At 41.8% G+C, this 20,634-nt stretch overlaps 1 protein-coding gene across 5 annotated transcripts in view; it reads left to right on the top strand.

The window, feature by feature from the left end:
- Astn2 (astrotactin 2) overlaps window positions 1-20,634 on the top strand; it is an 848,095-nt gene that overhangs the window by 334,940 nt on the left and 492,521 nt on the right. For all 5 annotated transcript variants that reach the window (XM_046451532.2, XM_046451529.2, XM_046451531.2 and 2 more), the window contains one exon: window positions 1,266-1,412. In XM_046451532.2, the coding sequence (XP_046307488.1) occupies window positions 1,266-1,412 (147 nt within the window). The remainder of the gene's footprint in view (window positions 1-1,265; window positions 1,413-20,634) is intronic.

Genomic DNA, 20,634 nt, shown 5'->3' with positions numbered 1-20,634 from the left:
AACTGGGACTCAGATCTTTTTGCTGGCCCAACGCACTCCTAGCCATGCCAAGACAATCGACTCATTCCACTGCATCCATTAAATTGTCTTTAATTTTCCCATGTAAAATTCGCCTCCCCACACTCAACCCTCTTGTCTAGGTCTTACACAATTTTTCTTGGAAGCCAATTAACTGTGCATATGCTTGCTTTTGCTCTAACCTATAAATTCCTGAAGAACAGGGGCTATTCTTATTTTGCCCTATATGCATCTCACAAAGTAGGTGCTCAGTAAATGCTATTGAATGGCTATCTGTGAGACCCTTCCAGAGGACAGACATCAAGCACATTATGTCAGGTGGTCATCTCTGGAGTCCTGTGAGGGGCCTCTTCTACCTGAGGTTTGGAAAGTGAAGCAGATCACACAGCCTGAGAGGACTAAAGCCTAACTGTAAACCTAGGATTATCCAACACCAAGGCACACACTCATCACATTGCCCCTGCTAAATTCAGCAACACAATGCCATCCCACTTGTTTCTAGAGAGAGTGGAGAGTTTGGTATCACCTCATGATTATCAAGAATGGCTACGGGGAAGGGGGTGAAAATCTAGCTTCCTTATATTAAGAAAGATATTGAAAGGAGCTATAAAAAATGTAAGATGATGCCGTGCTTTTCAGTTTTGATTTAGAAAATATATGTTCTTTATATTAATGTCTAATGGGTTTATTATTGTTATATTTCAATAAATCAATCTTGAAATGGCTGCCAGGCTTGGTGGTACATGTCTGTAATCCTAGCTGCTCGAGAGGCTGAGGCTGAGGCTAATGCAGGAGGTTCATAAGTTCAAAGCCAGCCTCAGTAGCTTAGGGAGGCCCTGAGCAATTCAGCAAGACCCTGTCTCTAAATAAAATATTTTTTAAAAGGGCTGGGAATGTAGCTTAGAGGTAAAGCATGTGTCTAGCATGCCTGAGGCCCTGGGTTCTATCCCTGGCACCACAAAAAAACAAAAACAAAAGAATGGCCAACCAAATTGGAGAGGGATGAGTGAGACTAGCAACAATTTTCGGAGATCTTGTTTCTTGTATTGTTCCCCCAAAGAAATCATAAACTCATTTGTCAAGGGAATTAAACCAAGACCAAATAAGGATATGCAAAGGTTGAAAAAGATGAGAGTTTTTCCCCTCCTCCTTTTTTCAGATTCCCATTCTGTAAATAATAGGATTCCCAAATGCCATGTTGTCCCCATTTCCTCACCTCATGGAATTATGTGTGTTTGTGTCACCAGGTTTACTGAAGAGTCCAATGAACAAGACAGCCCTGACACTGATTGCGGTGAGCTCCTGCATCCTGGCTATGGTGTGTGGCAGCCAGATGTCCTGTCCACTCACTGTGAAGGTGACTCTGCATGTACCTGAGCATTTCATTGCAGACGGTAAGAGCCCCGCTTCACAGTGTCCCACTGTTACCTGGCACCTTGCATCTCTAGCTGGTCAGATGTCTCGACGCATGGCCCAACCTCAGAATGGTAGGCAGTACAGGAAAAATGAAGCGTCCAAAGGCTTTGGAAGAGTCCCTTATCATTTAATGTCCTGGGTTATCAGAATTAAATGAAAGATGGCTTTCATTCTATGTGCAGCGATAAGGTTTGTTAACTATAGGAAGAATTCAAATGTGAATGTGGGAGGATGGAGCTACTTCAGAGAACCTACTGCTTCTTATTATTTTTGTGGATCCTATTCCAATTTTAAAACACCCCCCAAAGGGTATTTGCTAATTAAATGCATATGACAGGGAAGATGGTTTCAGTTTTACTGGAACTTCCTGAATGTTCAGGAGAATATTCATATCTCATTCCCTGTTAACGTACGTTACAAGTATCTTACATTCTACCATTTATTCTTCGCCCAATTAAATTGAATTAATGAGACACTGTAGTCACTGCAGTCATTAGCAAAGCATGGTCCAAGAAACTGATTAAGGTGTTTGATATCTATTGCTAAAGTGCCCTCCAGAAAAGTGGTTTCAGTTTACATCCTTCAGCTTGGGAGGTTGGCGCCTGTTTCCCTGAACCTCTGTCCTCACTTGGCATGACTATCTTGAAATGTATTGAAGTTTAGTAGAAATAATCTCATGAAGGGCATCAGAGCTATGCATGCTAATGAATTTTTATTTTTTTAAATCTTTCACACTTTTTGAAAGTGTACTTCTTGATTAGTTGGAAGATAAATGTATACCTATGAAACTATCACCATAAATAATGCCATAATCATAGCCATCACCTCTGAAGGTTTCCCCTCTCCTATTTTTGTAATAAGAACCTTTAACATAAAGGCCCAGCTCAAACCAAAAGAAGACTTTTAGCACCTCAGAAGCTGCCCACATGCTCCCTGCCCATTAATGCTCTCCAGAGGCAACCAACACTCTGACTTCTATTAGCTTGTTAAATTTTTAAACCTTTTTCATTGGATATACCAGGAATGTTTTTGAGATCCTTTACTTCCATTTGTCAGCCTTATCTCAAAGCAACTCAATTTTTTCCATGTTTTAAATTGTGATATTCAAACTTAACTCCTTTCCTTTAATTTGAGCTGATCAGAGCAAAGTGGAACTTTTACTCCTTTCTCAGAAATACCCATACTTCTATTAATGCAGTCTCTGACTGTTCCCATTTCACCATAGTGAATGAGATTCTGCTTGTTTCTCACTTGGACTATAGATAAGCTCTATATCTCTCATTTTGTCTATACTCAGTTGATTTTCAGACTTATATATACGTCTTTTTTTTTTTTTTTTTGTATCAGGGATTGAACCCAGGGACACTTAACCACTGGACCACAATCCCTAGCCCTGTTTTATATTTTATTTGAGACAGGGTCTTGCTAAGTTGTTTAAGGCCTTGCTAAGTTGCTGAGGCTGGCTTTGAATTTGTGATCCTTCTGCCTCAGCCTCCTGAGCCACTGGGATTACAGGCATGCATCACCATGCCCAAATGTACAAATCTTCTGGTTGGTCCCTCTGAAATCATATGTGTCCCAGTGAGAGGTAAATGTGTATGAGAGACAGCAGGGGGATGACAGAGGAGGCACAAGAAATAAAATTTACAGGAGCAAGTAAGCAAGTAGATTCGCAGAACTTGGGGCTGGAAGAATTGCCAGAACCTGAGCCTGGCTGGGAAATAGGGCTGGGTAAGCAGGAATGACAAAAACTAAGTCTGAAGGAATAGTAGGAAAATTTTAGCAATAATGGTAGGCCTGTCCCCGACCTGATATCCCTCATAAATCACTACTCAATAACTGTTCAATATTAGGCCTTAGGGATATTCAAATTTTAGCTATTTATTTGCATACAGTTAGAAGTGGAGTCCCTTAGATGATTACCTATCTCAAGGTTATGGTCAAATAGTTAAATGTTTAAAAGTATAGGCTATGAATGATACAAGTGTGAATTCCAATATTTTTTCCTATTGTCTGCCACTTCTGTAGCTACAGCTACATGATTTACCTTCTCTTAGCCTCTGTCTCTGCATCTAAAAGATGTAAATAATATTAAAAATACTTATAAGGGTTTTGTGAGCACTACAACTCCCACTTCTTTCCCATCTTTATAAGATGCAGCTGGGAAATAGCAAAATCAAAGGGGCACCTAAGAAATCTGCATATGATCTTGATGGCATGGAAGGACCAAAATGGGGTGATTTAAATAATGCCCCTTCTCAGTGTCCTGATGATGTCCGATTCTGACCTCTGTCCCCGATGGGCTACTATGTAACTGCCGTGGGCTTGTCTGTATCTGCTTCTAGACTGGGATCTCCATGAGAGTAGCAGCTGAGTCATTTGGCAGGAATGTTATCTCCAATGACAATCACAGTGCCTGGTCCATGATGGACATTCAGTAAACATATGTGACCTGAATGTGATGTGGCCTGAATTAAAGCAGAATTATTAACAGTATTATGGGATTCTTCTACTAGATTTCTAACAAAAGGGGACCCTGGAAGAAAACGCAGGTAGAAAATGTATAGGAAGCAAAGAGGTTTTTAAATGTATCTGGGATTTGTTTCAATCCAATAAGGAAAGACACAGATACAGAAATAACTTGTGAAACACTAAGTTTATCTGATCACAGATTCTAGGTACAGATGTACAGTACATGATGCAGGGCCTCAGCCAGATACCAGGGTGTATCAGGGGGTCAAGGGAGCAAGAGAGAAGAATGGGCAAGAGAGTGTATTGTAATTATTGTGAGAAGATAGGGTCAACAGGGTAGATAGGTTTAGGGTTAGCTAGTTTGAAATTTGGTAGGCTATGAGGTTTAAGAACTGTCTCCAGTTATCCTATACCAGAACCCAATAGTGATTAGGAAAGAGAAATATTATCTCCAGGGTGTATGAGGCAGAAAAGGAAGATGCATGGAGTCAGGACTCTGTATTGGTTAATCTGATAAGAAAGGCATACTCCTGAGCACGTCTTTTGTTATCTGTAAGATGTGGTTAACCTCAGGAGGGCTGTCTCTCACCAGTCTGGAAAGCTCAGATACCAAAGTATCAAGAATATAGAAAATAAGAAAATACAGTTGGTACAAAAGAGAATTGGAAATAAGCATGGAGACTACAAGTTCCAGAGTGTAAGCATGGCAGGCAGCATTGGAAGGCCTTGCCCATCCCAGCCCTTACATGATGTAATGTCTTGGTTAGCAGTGTATCCTCTGAAGTGAGACTGGGTGGGTTTGCATCTCAGTCCCATTTTTATTTACAGTGAAGCATAGGAGAGCCAAGTGATTTCCAAGAATCTCACTTTTCTCATCTATCAGATGGGGATTATTTTGAGACTAATGATTGACATAATGCATACTAAGTGTCTAGCCGAGTATGTAAACCTTTGTGATTGCTCAATATATGACAGTTCATAGAGAAAGAGACTTTAGAAGCAGAGGCATGGTATGGCAAGAAGTTGCAGCAGTCTAAACAGCCTAAATAGATGCCTTTAGCTGTTCTCAGGTGAATGGAACAGGAATGTGCCCCCCTCCAGATGGCAGTGCCAGTCCTATACAAGGACACATGAAATCCTCAGTCTTCTGGACCCCAGCAGGAAACCTGAAAGTAGCCATTACTGGCAGTAAGGTGGATGGCTGTCCTATAGTTCCAGGCAACTCCACTTTCCTACATGACCCCAGTGATTCCTATGGTAGAAACTATATGTATTGTTCATCTCACTCCCTTAATAGTGCTCCAAATTTTTCCCATTTGACATATACAGGAACTGGGACTTAAAAAGGAATAGAATTTATTCTTCTCTGAGGGTAGAGAAGGATAAAGAAAAGAACAATCTTTTGTGCAATGGACTAGTGAGGTTTCTAGCTCTGATTCCTGGAGACACAAGGGTGGTACATAGGGGGATAAGAGAGAAAGCTAAGGTGGTATATTAATGCACTCCAAATCATACAACGCCTAAGACCACTACCAAGTTAAAAAAAAAAAAATACTATAATGAGGCCTGTCAGCATGAAAGCAGTTTGTGTCACATGGGAGGATCTCCAGTTGGGTCCAGATCTCTCAAGGGCTATCACCATGGCAGCTCCCATTCTTTCTCACTCTCCCCCAGAAACTCCAAGCCTGCTGATGTGCTCTTAGCCAATCCCACGCATTGCGCTGTCCGTGGTGCTGAAGCACTAGAAGGGACTGAGTAATGTGTCCCATCTTAGGGAGGAAAATGAATTCTGACCTTGTGTTACTGCATGATTATACTTGATGCTTTCTGCCCATTATAGGGAAAAGGTCAATATGACATAGCACTTGTCCAGAGCCCAGCTGGCAAGAGCAGTACATACTGACACAGTCCCCTTCCAGCTCTTGGCAAATCTCACCCCTTCTTTTCTCTGGGCTTCTTCATGGCCACCAGTGGCTGTTTGCCCTGCTAAGTACACATTGAAGATAGGAAATGCATCTCCAATAAACTTACTGAAATTAGCATTGTTTCTCTGGTTCTGATCTATAAATTTGTCTTCATCTGGCTGATAATCCCCAGAACTGGTTAATCAAATTCTGAGGGTGGAGCCCAAGTATTAATATTCTTCACAAGAATTCTAGGTGGTCCCTAACAGAACTTTTGAGAGAGATGTCTATATTTATGTCTTACCTTCATTCCATAGAACATGTGATCATTCTTTACAATCCTTTGGAATCCTTATAAGGCTCTTTGGTAAGGGTTTCTGGTATTCTTGATCTTTTACTTTATCAACACCCTATTATTAGAGCTCCCTGGTAGCGTAAATCCAATGATTGCTCATAGACTTTATACAATGTGAATTGCCTATCCTTAAGGTTTTATGACATATTAATTCTGGGCCTCATCAAAATTGCCAGGCAGGTAGTATTAGTTATTATGAAAAGCCTATCTTAGCTAAGATGTTAGTTATTATATTCTCTGAAGATCCCAATGTAAGTCAAGATGAAAGTGCTGCTTTGCTGAAACATGTGGAGAAGAGATTACCTCTACACACTGTGTGTGAGAACATGAATTCGTAGAGTCATTATGGGGAAAAGTATGGAGGTTTATCAAAAAAATTAAAAATGGAACTCCTACATGACTCAAAAACCCCACTAACAACTATATACACAAAGGAAATTAAGTTAGAAGGTCAAAGAGACATCTGTACTCTCATGTTTATTGCAGCACTATTTTCAATGGTCAAAAAATGGAAACTACCTAAGTGTCCATCAACTTATGAGGGGAAAAAGAAAATGTGGAATAGATACACAATGAAATACTATTCAGCCCCCCAAAAAATGGATGAAGGCCTGTGAGCTGCTGTTGTTACATGGATAGAACTGCGGGTCATTATGTTAAATAAGGTAAGCCAGGGATATAAAGACAAATGATTTCACTCATATGTTGAATCTTAATAAGTTGATTTTAGCCAGGTGTGATGGTGCACACCTATAATCCCAGAGGTTGGGGAAGTTGAGGCAGGAAGATCACAAGGTCAAAGCCAGCCTTAACAACTTAGCAAGACCCTGCCTCAAAACTTAAAATAAATAAATATAAGGACTAGAGATGAGGCTTAGTGGTTGAGTGTCTGAGTTCAGTCTCTGATACCAAAAATAAACAAACAAATAAATAGATACATAAATAAATAAAATAAACAACAACACATTGATCTTGAGAAGTCAAGGGTAGCCAGATATGGTGGCACATTCTTCTAATCCCAGTGACTTGGGTGGCTGAGACAAAAGAATCGCAAGTTTGAGACCAGCCTCAGCAACTTAGAGAGATGCTGTTTCTTAATAAACATGAAATAAAAGGACTGGAGATGAAGCTCAGTAGTAAAGTGCTCCTGGGTTCAATGTCCAATATCAACTTTAAAAAAAAATTAATTATAAATACTTTAAAAAATAAGTTAAGGGCTGGGGATGTGACTCAGTAATAGGGAAATTTCCTGGCATGAGTGAGGCTCTGGATCTAAACTCCAACACCCCAAATAAATAAATGAACAAATAAATGAATGAATAAAGTTAAGAGTAGAATACTGGTTTCCAGAGTCTGAGGAAAATGGGGAAAAGGAAGGACGTGAAAAGATTGGCCAATGGATACTAAGTTATCGTTAAATAAGAGAAATAAACTCTGATATTCTAAGGTGCAAATGGGTGACTATAGACAATGATAGTATACCGTATGTTTCAAAAAAGCTAAAAGAAGGGATTTAAAACATTTTTACCACAAAAATGGTAAATGAGAAGACAGATATGTTTACCCTTGTGTGAACATTGCACAATAAATACATGAAAATATCATGTGGTATAACATCAATTTGTAATTTTGTGTGTCAGTTAAAAATAAATTTTAAAAACATGGGACTTGGAGATGTTAAGAGTTTTGACTGGGTTAACACACAGAGGTGAGGCTGTAAATGCTTAGTCTATGAAATCCTAACCCAGTGTTTTGCCATGCTCTAAGCTTCCAGAGAAGAGAAAATGATAATTATTATTTGCTTTGAAAAAGGAAGAGGCTCACTATAGGAAGCCTCAGAAAGCAAAACTACAGCTATCTGGGGGATAAGGATAGTGAGGGATGGCAGTTGATAGAGTCTTGGTCTGGAAATGTCTTCTTCTACTATTGACTTTGTGTTAGTTACTTAAATGTTCTAAGCTTTGGTTTCATTATCTATAAATTGGCGATAATAGCAATACTTATCTCATAGACTTATTGTGCAGAATAAGTGAAATAATGCTCATAAAGCTTTTAGCTCAGTACCTAAGACCTAGTAATGGCTCAATAAATCACATAAATGTTAGCAGTTGTGATAATATTTTCTTAATACTGGAAGGGGGTCATTGCAAGGTAATGAGTTCCCCGTCATGGAGAACCTCCAGAGGATAGATGACCACCCTGTGTGAAGCCATAGAATAGAAGGAGTGCTTTTGGATGGAGTACATGATGTTTTGTTTTGGAGCCATTATATCGGAATCAAAATTTTAAAACCACTTAAATTTTTAGGACTTTCAGAATATGTTTGTTTGTTCTTTTACTGCCTCGTTCCTGATCATCACCCATTTCTTTCCTAGCTTCAGAAAATAGGGTAAGACTTAGAAATGGGGAAAGGACAGGAATGTCCCTTGAATATTTTTTTTTGTGGCTAAATACAAACATATATACCTAAAACTATGATTTTATATTGATATGATTATTGCATAAAATTGCGTGTTGCAAAATGCGTTTTTATTTTTAATTCTTTTTTAAATTTGTTTTTTTTTTAGTTATAGGTGGACACAGTATCTTTATTTTGTTTTTATGTGGTGCTGAGGATCAAACCCAGTACTTCAGGCATACTAGGAGAGTGCTCTATCTCTGAGCCGCACCCCAGTCCGCAAAATGCGTTTTTATTCAGGTCAGTTTAAACTGTCATCCTCCTCTTTTTGGCCGAAGTGAGATGGCGTTCAAGTCTTCTCTGTTCCCTGTAACTGAGTTATTTGGAGTCTGTCTGAGGACTCTTTCTGAGCCTAGGAACTCATCCAGTATGAGTGGCTGCACATTAGGATGGCTAGTTCATTAATATGCCACACGTTCACCTGTTTGTGCACACAAATTTGTTTACAATGAATCTTGCCTACATTTATTTGCTTCCAACCATACTTCATGTCTTTCAACCCAGGAGAGTAAGCTAATGTATGGCTTTGTGCCTTTAATGAGGAGTGAGGCTCATCAGAAGGTGTAGAGCTAGTTTGCAGTGATTTGAATACATGGGAGGAGTATTTTCAATTCTTAGAAGGGAAAAATTACACCACACTGAAAGTGGCTGCTGAGCCACAAACTGCCAACCAATTTATTTTTAAAGAGTAGCTCCTTGGACATCCTGCTCTCTGGAATCATCCCAGGCTTTGTTTCACAATGTTTGGTGTTGACTGCAGATCCTTGAACATCATGGAACATGTTAATTGGTCGAGGTGCTTAAAATACGGCCTCTGCCTTTTCTCCCTCATCTCATTTGCATGCAGTTGATCTGTTTAGGTAGGTGGACTGGCTGCCTCCTATCTGCTGCTTTCTGTCACTTTGCTAATACATTATTCTCCACCAGAATCACCCCCTCTTCATTACCATTTATTGTAATCCCACCCCTCTCTAAGCCTTGACTTAATTTTCTATTTTTTTTCCATAAAACCATCCTCAGTGCATCTCCCAGAGATAAGTGATCTCCTTTTCCATGATTATTACAGTCAACTCTATTTTTACCTTTCAAATGACCTCACAGTCTCTCTCCACTAACTTACTGTCATGTATGTGTCATTGAAACAACTGCCTTAGCCAAAGAGCTGGCCTCCTACATTGAGTCTAACCTCCCTCTGTCTTTTTTCAATCCTGAAAATAGAATGATGGTTTAAAATGAAACAAAAATCTCAATAAGTGACACTTTTCCATAAAACTGTTCAATGTCTTCCTTTGAAGTTTGTTACAAAGACTATACTTCTTGACATGGTCCTTGGAGGTCAGATCCTTGCCCATCTCTCTGGTCTCAGCTCTCACTACTGTTCATACTGGTTCCTTAAATAGTCTCTGCTGCCTTCTGCCTCAGTGCCTTTGCACATATTTCTCTCTCTTCCTAAAAACTTTCTTCATCTCCCCACTTTGTCCCATGGAATCATTGGTGATTGACCTCACTTTATTAAATCCTGGTTTCTGTTGATCCTTTACTAATTATTCCCTCTTGAACCCTGATATTTCCCCATCTTACTTATTTCTATTTATGGCTGCATACTGACCTCATTAATGTTGATCTCTCCCTCTAGGTTGGAAGCTTCATAAACCTAGAGATCATATTCGTTTATTTTTAGGTTGGATTTAGCACCTAGGACCATGTCTGAAAACAGAGCAGGTGCTCCCCTAAAAGCATTTGCCAGATGAAAAAAAAAAAAAGAAGCGATATGTTGTATAGGCTTAAATCTCCTCAAAGTCAAGGGCCACAGTGTATTCATGTTCTGACCTATTGTGATGGCTAATTGAAGTTCTGACTCCGCTGACATATAAAAAATTGTGCCTATGAAAGGATGATGGGAGGAAGGACTGGCAGGTGCACCCAGGTGGCCTGAAAATATGCGTCCCGGAGAGTGGCACTGCCAGGGAAATGAGGCTGACCCTTTTTGATGATTGACTTCCCTCCCCAAGGTCTCTGCTCTGACCCCCAAAGATAAGAAACTCCAATCAAACTTACATTCCTTCCCTCAACACCAAAATGAAACAAGCTTTACCCAGAGCCCAGGAAGAGAGGAAAAATATAAATTGAGCTGAGATTCAGAACACCCATGGGGGAGGTGGCAATGAAATACCAATAAACCATATTAATATGCTGAAACCAGGAAGAATAGGTTGAACTCCAACCCAGACTTAATAACTATACGCAAGGCTGGGTTTCCGTCAGAATTAAAATGAGATCTGTGATCAAAGTGGTGCTATAATTATAAACTGTGAAAACTTTTTCCCTTCTTTTTCTTCTTGTCCTTAATGGGCGACTTGCTCAGAATGGGCTGGAGCTGGTGCTAAGAGCTGTGGATACGCCCTAGAGTGGACTCTGTTTTTTTTCCAAACCTCTTCATTAGGAAATCCTAAATCCACAAAACGGTGGAAGAAAAAAAAACATGTTTCAAACCATTTCTTCCTTAAAATTGTAACTGATACCCAGGTTAAATGTGGAAAGGCTCCCAGGGCAGGACAAACCCAGGAAACCTACTCTAAGCAGCAGAACAGGTTCAAGCTTTTTAAAGAGATCACAACAGTCAACGGGACTGGAATGTTTTAATGACACTCTGTGCTAAGATGTTAGCTTGGCTTCCAACCAGAATGAATCGTTCCTAATTTCCCTCCTTAACAAAAGAGATAACTGAGTTTGACGTCCAAAATTGGAGACTAATTTCTGTGTTTTGATAGCAGATTGAGTCCAGAAATATGTTCCCAAGAACTGGGTGCAGAGGGTTCCTGCAAGGGATAGTGAAACTCAGTTTTATCTAATTAATAATCGCATTCTGTTGTTGGGAGCAGAAGGCCACTCTGATTCTTGGACTAGGAGGAGGGAATTCAGGGTGGGGGCTTTGATGAGATGGAGCTTATGTCTGTAGTATGAGATGTCCCAGCATTGTGAGGTTGGTGTTTACACAGTGGCATAGGATTGGGGCATTGGAGCAGTGCATGGGAGAGAGAAGGGGACGTGGAAGAGAGGTTAAGGGCACTGACTTGTGACCTAGAAGATAGGGGTTCTAGTCCCAGTTCTACTGCTTGCCAGTTTTGTTCCCTTGGATACATTCAGACACCCCCCTGAGCTTGTTTCCTCAGTGCTGTTCCTCCTTGCCTCAAAAGAGCATTAGTGGGCTGACCCATTGGAGCGGACTCTGCCAACTGTGAGAGTAGGCATGATGACGAGGATGGTGTACCTTTCACTCACTATTCATTCATTGCTTTATTATTTAAAAAGACAAACGAAGGGTTGAAAGGGGTGGCAGTGGATGAAGCTAAATACTGAAAAATCTACTCATAACACCATTTCCTCCCCTCTCTGCCTCCTTCCTCCCCTCTCTGCCTTCTTCCTCCCAGCTTTCTGTCATGGTTTGGATCTGGAATGTCCGCCAAATGCTCATGCGTTGAAGGCTTGGTCCCCACTGCAGCAGTGTTCAGATGTTCGGCCATTGGGGAGTGATTAGATCAGGAGAACTCTGTCTCAATGAATTGATACACTGATGGATTTATAACTGACTATTGGGAGGTGATGGAGACGGTAGAAGGTGGGACCTATTTGAAGGCAGTGGGTCCTTGAAGGCAGGCTCTTAGACACTTATATCCTGTTGCCAGTCCCTTTCTCTCTCTCTCTTCTCTCTGCTTCCCAGCCACCATGAGGTAGCAACTATGCTGTGTATGTGCTGCTCCCCACCATGATGTCCCTCACATAGCCCACAGTAATGGGGCTGAGCAACTCTGGACTGAAATGTCTGAAACTGTGAGCCCAAATAAGCCTGTCCTCCTCTAAGTTGATTTTTCTCCAGCATTTTGTCACAGCAACAGAAAACTGACTAACATGAATATTTGTTGATCACCTTCTCTGTGACATTCTCAAGTACTAGGGATCCAGGTATAGATAAAATACAACCTTTGCCCCCCTCCCCAGTTTAGTGGCAGTTGGACCAACAAGCAAACAAAAGATAAAAGATAGCAGGACAGGATTCATAATGGCACTGTGCTGGAGGCTATGGAGAGAGAGATGAGGGGTAGCCATGTGTGCAAGCTGGAGATGAGGAGGGGCCCCCAGAGGAGGACATCTTGAGCAGACGCTCTTAGAACTGAGTCTCAGAGCTATGGATGCTTGCCTGGAGATGGGTAGTGTCTAGCAGTAGGCTTCCCAGAGAGGGGTATGGCCATTTGACTTCATCTATATAGACACTGTTGTAGAATCCTCCTAATGGTTGCAATAACAGCACTGCTGATTGGAAACATTCCAGAAACGTTGCTAAGTGCCAGGTGCTGCACTAAGTCCTATGCAAGGTATTAACTCATTTAATCCTGTCACTCATGAAGTAGATCTAGTTGTTATCTTCAGTTTAAGGGATATATGAAAATGTAAAGGTCATGTGAGCCCAGGGAGATTATGTGACCACCCCCATGTCACAGAGATTGGAACAGTTTGAGTAGAAATATTTCAAAGGAGCAACCACAAAGTATGGTAGAAAAAATAAATTCAATGATTGAGATTAGGTTCTGGATCTACCATCACTTGGCCATGATTTTGATCCGGACTGAATTTCTCCATTTTAAAATTGCAAGAAGGGGAACAAGATGATGTTTAACATTTTCCTACCCTAACATTCTAAAATCAGGAGAAATACTCTGTTTACTTGCCTATAGGATGTTATGCTATGTGAAATAAGCCAGACACAGAAAGACAAAAACCCGTAGTCTCACCCATGTGAAGCTAAAATCAGTTTTGATCTCATGGAAGTTTTCGGTGGTTGCCAGAGTCTGGGAAGGGTAGAGGGCAAGAGGATGGGGAAGGGTCATAAAATAAAAAACCCAGCTAGAGAGAATAATGAAATCCTCTATAGCACTCTTGGGTGACTATAATTAACAATAATCTATAATGTTTTTCAAGATAGCTAAAAGATTTTGAGTGTTCCCAGCACAATGTAATAATAAATAATTGAGGTGAAGGATATGCTCATCCTCCTGTTTTGATCATTGCACATTGTCTACCTGTGCTGAAACATCGCATTGTACCCCATGAATATGTATGATCACTGTGTCATTTTAAGAAGGTCCCCCATCATTTATCCGATGAGGTGGGGAGAACTCCCAGGTTTCTATGCAGCCATCATGCTAGTGTCCCCAGTCCTCTCCCCTCAGACTGGCTTGGTCCAATCTGCAGCCAGACAGCCCTGGGCAAGAATGCTGGGAACAGAGGCAGCTGAGCAAACTTTCCACAGCCCACAAGTTGCCATTTGAAGAAAGCTTAGAAGGATCACAGCCAAGCTTCTGCAGGGACTGCAGGCTCCCAAGGCTGTCTGGATGAAAAAGAAAGAGGTGGGAAGCCAGGATGTGGTGGGAAAGATACATCCCTATCTCTAGCTCTCAGCTCCAGATGCCAGGGGACCTTGAACATCTTAGATGCCAGCAAGCGTGTGGAAAGGGGAGAATGCATTGTATTCAGAGGGGAAATGATGAGATGAGATGGGAGGAATAATTAAAACCTATGCATCCCCCCAGCCCTGGGACCCACCAAAGCCTTGCTATTTTTCTTGCCTCTCTACTCTGCCCCTCTGGATTATCTAAGCCAAATATATCTGCAGCTGCTCAGCCTTGGGGTTTCCAGAAGCTGTTGGCAAATTTATGAATCTCTGCTAATGAATGGCCTGGGCATCTTGTCCTGAGCCACAGTGGTTCCTGAGGCAAAAACCAACCCTGAACCTCCTGTTTATGCCTCCTGTGCTCAGAATTGAATATTGTCAGTAAGTCCATACATTCAGACTTCAGACTGGCACTTGCCAAGTATCTCTCTGCATAAGGCCAGGACACCCATTATGGGAGATGTTCAAGGTGGGTGAGGTGGGGGAAGAACATGAGATTTTTGAATCTGAAAATCTCAGGTTCAAATCTGCACTCTTCCATTTACTAGCTATGTATCTTGGACAAGTCACCTCACTTCTCTGAGCCACCCAACATACTATCTATAAATGAAAAGCAGTAAGTCCCTGCTTCCTAGGATGGTGGTGAGGATGGAATAGAGGATGTCATGAAAATAGCCAAAACTTAATCAAATCAGTTAATGTTAACCATGCCCTCCAAGGCTTTGCTCCTACTCCTTAAATTGATAGGAGATCTGTAAAGCAAAAGATTACAGTAGATGGCCAATCATGATCTGAAATGTACGGCACATAGACAAGAGTCACAGGGTTGCCAAGGAAGCCTGAAGTGTTCTCTAGTAGGAAGGTCTGGGAGAAGCTTCAGGGGTTGGGGGGGGGGCAGTTTGCTTGGGCCTGTTCCCATTTGAGCAAACTAGATGGGCAGGGATTGGGAGTCGAGTCTGTACTTCTGTTGGAGATGGGAGAGAGTGAGGACAAGGGAATCTTCCAGGCAAGGAGAACAGCATGAGCAAAGGTCTGTCAGGAGCAAGTATTATCCAGACACCCAGGACCCCATGGGGACATGAATGGGACGGGACTAGTGGGAAGACCAACAAGAAAGAGCAGGGTCCTCTGTGTTGGGTTTTTATCCTGGAAGCAACTAAGTATCACAAAACCACTGAAGGATTTTAAACCAAGGTGTATAGGAGCCATAATTGTTTTTGCCAAAGATGATGCAATTTGTTAATTTGGGATTCACATTATAGATTGTCCACATCTGGGTTCAGATGCTAGCTATATATGTTCATAACTGTTTGACGGTACCAATGCCACTCGACCCTTACAGATTATTTCTTAATCTATAGAGTTGTGAGAATTAAGTGAGTTGTCTGTATTGGATGGAATGTTTTGGCAAACAGAAAGTGCCTGGCACTGTTTTCTTTTATTAGCATCCTTATCTTCCTCGTCCTCACTCTCCTTGTCTGTGGGTTTTTTCTGTTAAATGGTCTGTACTTTCCTTTTTGCACTCAGTACATTTACAATTACTTACCCAATGTCTAATTTGGTTAAGTCTGGGCTACACTCACACTTTGTACGCCTAATACTTGATTCTGAATATTTCCATCTATGCAGGCTTGAGCTAGTTATTTAATCTCTCTAAGCCTCTTGGTTCATCTGTGAAACAGGAACAATCACAGGGAATCACCTGTGATTAATCACAAGGTTATCCTGCTTGGCATATATCCAATATTCAGTAAACATTAGTCCTGCCAATAATACTTGAGGGCTCTAAGGACAACGAAATGTCTTCTTTCTGTGAAAAACCCCAGTTTCACAGGATATGTGAACTGACTGACCACAGCTTCCTGATATGAGAAAGGCAGTTTGAGGTTTCCAGAGCTTAAGGCAAGTGACTCTAGGAGGAGTCTGCTATGCTTAGTCCCTATGATAATGTTTCAACCAGGACATCAGAAGTAAGAAAGAAGATAAGGGAGTTTCTTCAGAGCTGGAACTGCAAAAATAATTGCAGTTAGAAGAAGCAACTGATTGCAGCTAGAGACCCAGAGAGCTGAGAGTCACAGGTGATATGTCATTTGCCTCCTAGGATCCCCCAGGGGCTGGAGAACACAGATATTGATTCAAGAAACACCACTGAGGGGGAACCTGAGTGGGTGACCCTCTCCCTTTTACAATGCTGTGAAGTAAGGTTTTGAGAGCATGCACACCAACCCCAGAGCCCACGGCTTCAAAACCTAACTCCTCCTTCCTCCTCTGAAACATGAGAACATGGATGCACCATCAATCGGTCTGTTATTGTGAGGATTAAATTGCCGCCCCTGACCAGCGTGGGCAGCTGAACTTAAGGTCGCCCGTGTGAATTTCCTGTGATACCAAATAAAACATAGACACACACTTTACCTTTAAATCAAGCTTCAGGACAACTCCTTTGCTCTCGGCCTCAAGCTCCCCAAATGGGAGGGCGAGGAAAGTCATGAGAGGCTGGTGAGAGACAGCTAGCATGTTTGTTTGGAAGTGACCCTCATTCTTTTTTTTTTTTTTTTTTTTTTTTAATTTTTTATTGTGGGTTGTTCAAAACATTACAAATTTCTTGACATCATATTCCACACTTTGATTCAAGTGGGTTATGAACTCCCACCTTCACCCCATACACAGATTGCAGAATCACATCAGTTACACATCCAGGGATGAGAGGTGGGAGGGAAAGGGAGAGAGAAGGGAAATTGCATGGTAATGGAAGGTGACCCTCATTCTTTAGAAATTCCATCCTAAAAAGGTCAGGAGGGGCAGGGTTACAAGGACAGGAGAGAGTAATTCAACCCCTGGGGCTGCAGGAAGGCACACCTACGCCTGAAGACACTTTCGGCTACTTCAAGGATGGGACAATATGGAGGTCACTACGAAAGTGACCCACAGAGCCTCTTCCTATCATGGGAAGGAGAATGCCAGTCATTCAGCGAGAGTGCCCCTGCCACCCACATTAAATGGTTGCTAACTGCAAGGGCCTGGCCCATGGTAGACACGCACACGTAATTGCTATGATTATGATTCTGCTCATGCGCCAGCTTCCTGATATGAGATCAAGAATCAGATGTTTACCTCTTGGCTACATTTGTAGGGAAAAGACAGAAACAAAAAGGAAAAAAAAAAGGTATGTAAATAACTCTGAAGATGGTACCATATTAGGACCTTTACAAATCCTGCCTGGATGAAAATTATTCATAAGAGATGTCACTGTGCTCTCAGCAAAATTAATTTGCCAGGTCTCTGCAGGCCACTTTGCTGAGGCTTGAATGGTCTTAGTAATATCTTGGGTGATGTCTCACCACAGAACTGGGGCCAGTGTGGAAGATGCAGAAAGAGATTATCTGCAGCACCCACACAAGTGCTAGTGTGACCCGAGATTGCAAAGCTCCTGGGGGTGGCTGTTTCTTGCTAAGACTCAAATGCAGCATTAATGTGCTGGGCTGGGGACTCACCTCAGTCACAGAGGCCAGCAAGGAGGCCCAGAATCCTGGGAATGGGAACTAGTGTCATGTTTGAAATATGGAATCAATTTAAAATGGCAGCTTCTACCACTTCAGAAGGGAGTGTGGGCACAGAGGTGAGGCCCCACATTGGGCATATTGCCAAGGAGCCGGCTTGGCAATTTTCTAAATTATAGACTATTAAAGCTGGAAACTATTTTTAGCCTTATCTTTACTCATCCCCCACTTCAGGCATCTCACACGCAGCCCACACGTAATGGCCATTTCCTTAGGGTCTAGATTCTCCTTTGCTCCTTTACAAAGATTTGTTTCCCTTTGCATAAATCCCCAGTCCCTCCACTCTTCCTGGCTGCTGTGTTCTAGTGCTTCAGCACTCAGCTCAGGTGTGGACATTTGCAGGAAATGTTTTCTGGCTTTGCAGAGGAGGTAAGTGTCCTTGCGCTGAGCTCCCAGAGTTCCCTGTTGAGTTGTCATCCCAAGGCTGAAGATGTTCCTGCATAATGTTCTGCCCAGCGATTTCCTGACTGAGCCATGTGCTGCTTTCAGGCAGGGACTCTTTCTTCCACCTCTATAGCTTCCACGTTGTGTCATAGTATCCAACATAGAGTGGGAACTCAGCATACGCAGATCCATTCCCCATTTAAAATAAAAATAAAACCTCATAGAATAAGTCTGAGACATTTAATCTTATTACTGTGATTATGGATCCTATTGCAATTTTATTTCCACACTCAAAATCAGGTCATTTGATTTGGCAATGAGGTAGATTCTTCAAAACCAATCTTGAGGCCAGTAAACCCAAGTAGCCGTATTCCCAAAGCTCCATCCAAGATCAAGGTGGAAGGTGGAGATTATTCTCACTAAGGTAGAGCTCATAAAAGTCTGGGGGAAAAATAGAGGATGAGCTGAGCCTAAAAGAATGGATTGAGCTTAAAAAGATTCCCCCTCTTCCACAAAGAACTCATCTGAGGATGGGAAGAGACTGGTCTAGGCAGAAAGTATTTAGCTTCAGCTTTTCCCCTATCCCAAGTTACTTGCTGCATCAGCTCTGAGCGGCACGTGACCTCACCCCTTCCCATCCTCACACCCCAGTAAGATCCACATAGGTAACAAGGTAACTGGGTTTTCCACACTCAAGGTGAAGACACCAGGTTAGCATTTGGAGCCCTCTAGTCCCTTTCAGTCCCCATCCTTCTGTCCTCTAAGGAGCATGTTCATAGCTAGAATCCAAATAAAATAATATTAATTAATTGTAAGAGTAGCAGGTAAAAGTCATCATGTACCTCTGATGTGGCAGTCAGTGTGCTACTTAACTACAATGCCTTATTCAATCTTTACAGAACTTTTTCACACACGGGACCAGCATTTACTTTATGCCCCTTGCATGTCATGGAGCAGCAGAGATGTTGTGCTGTGAAGGATAGACTAGTCTTGCCTTCATGGTGCTTTCATTCACAAGAGAGAGACACCAAAGCAAATTTGCAGAATAGCAAAGTAATAGTGGTATTTGTTGAGTGGCTGTGTAGAATAAATTGAGGAAGAGAATTGGGATGTCTTGCTCAACTGTGGTGGTCAGGGAGGAGCTCTCTGAGGAGATGGCATTTAAACCAAGACCCGAGGGCGAAGGAAAGTGTGTCCCAGGCAGAGGGAGCAGTAGATTCAAAGCCACTTGAGTGACTTGGAAGCTTGGACAAGGTCAGTGTGGTTGGGCATCCTGAGCAAGGCGGGTTGCAGAGTTGAGCTGGATGTGAATGTGCCTTAGTGGAATTCCTCTCAGATTCTTTTCTATATCTTCCTGCTCCCTGGCAGTTTTTTCCTTGCTGTAGTTATTTGTACTGGGTATTAATCCCTGGGGTACTTTATCAGTGAGCTACATCCCCAGTCCCTTTTATTTTATTTTTATTTTTTTTGAGACAGGTTCTCACTAAATTGCTTAGGGTCTTGCTAAGATCTCAAACTTGAGATCCTCCCAAATCACTGGGTTTACAGGCATGTGCCACAATACCCAGCTTCCTGACAGTTTTTGCTGCTGCTGCTTTTACCTCCGGGCTTTCCTGAGAGTCAGAGACAGACCTCTTTTACCCGCCTTGGAACATTGCCTTAGAATCAGCCCCACTGTGTGTTGCCGCCCCACCCTCCGGGATGGCCCCCTTCACAGTGCTCCAAAAACCTGCACGCTCAGCCATCCTGGTGCTCAGCCCCCAGCTGCCAGTTGACCTCATGAGGTCCATTATTTGAGGAAAATGACTTGTACTTGAGGATTTGAAATTTTAAATAATAAGTAAATCAGTAAAGCCGAATTTCAGGCAGTGAGTGGCAAGTATTTTTTAAAAGAAATTCTCCCCGCCTCACACTTGTTTAAGTCTGATTTTCAAAATCACTGTCCTTCTCTTTTGCCATAGAAGATACTATTGGGGACTCTCAGAGCACTTTTCCATGATGGAAATGAGCAAGTCCAAAAGAAACACACCAGCAACTAATGGTCCTTTTTGCCCTGGGATACCGTCTGTGATTATTTCTCAGAAGTGATCTTTAATTGTTTCATCTAAAAGGTATGCATCTTCTTTGCTCCGGCTGTCTCCTCGTAGAGGCTTGTGAATTGGATCCAGCTATTAGAAGCACTTACTAATTTCCTCTGAGTCTTGCTGGCTGCAGCGCCAGGCTTGGAACAACTTTTAATTTTGTTTTTAATTAAATTTCAGTTGTTTCAAATCATTCACTTTTAATGCTATTTCTTTGCAGTCCTCAGAGGCCACAGGAGCTGTGTGTTCTTGTTTATGCGCATACACAATCTGATGCATGCGTATCCATGGCGCGGCTAAAGACTGACTCCTGGCTGAGGTCCAGAGCAGGAGCAGGCAATTAGGAAAGTAGAAATGAGTCACAGAATGGGCTTTTGTTTGTGCAACTATATCCAAAGCTAATATGTTGCTTAAATGGGAGTCTTGGTTATTGTATTTGTTTTTTGCCAAACTATATTTGAACAAGCGTTCTCTTTTATTTCACAACAGGATGATCAAATACATGTAGGTAGTAATAGTGTAAGAATACTAACATTT

The sequence above is a fragment of the Marmota monax genome, unplaced genomic scaffold (assembly GCF_021218885.2).
Source record: "Marmota monax isolate L192 unplaced genomic scaffold, Marmota_monax_Labrador192_F-V1.1 WCK01_AAM20220418_F8-fsc00020, whole genome shotgun sequence".
NCBI lineage: Eukaryota > Metazoa > Chordata > Mammalia > Rodentia > Sciuridae > Marmota > Marmota monax.
The sequence above is the reverse complement of the archived record's forward strand: the minus strand, read 5'-3'. Positions and strand labels throughout refer to the sequence as shown.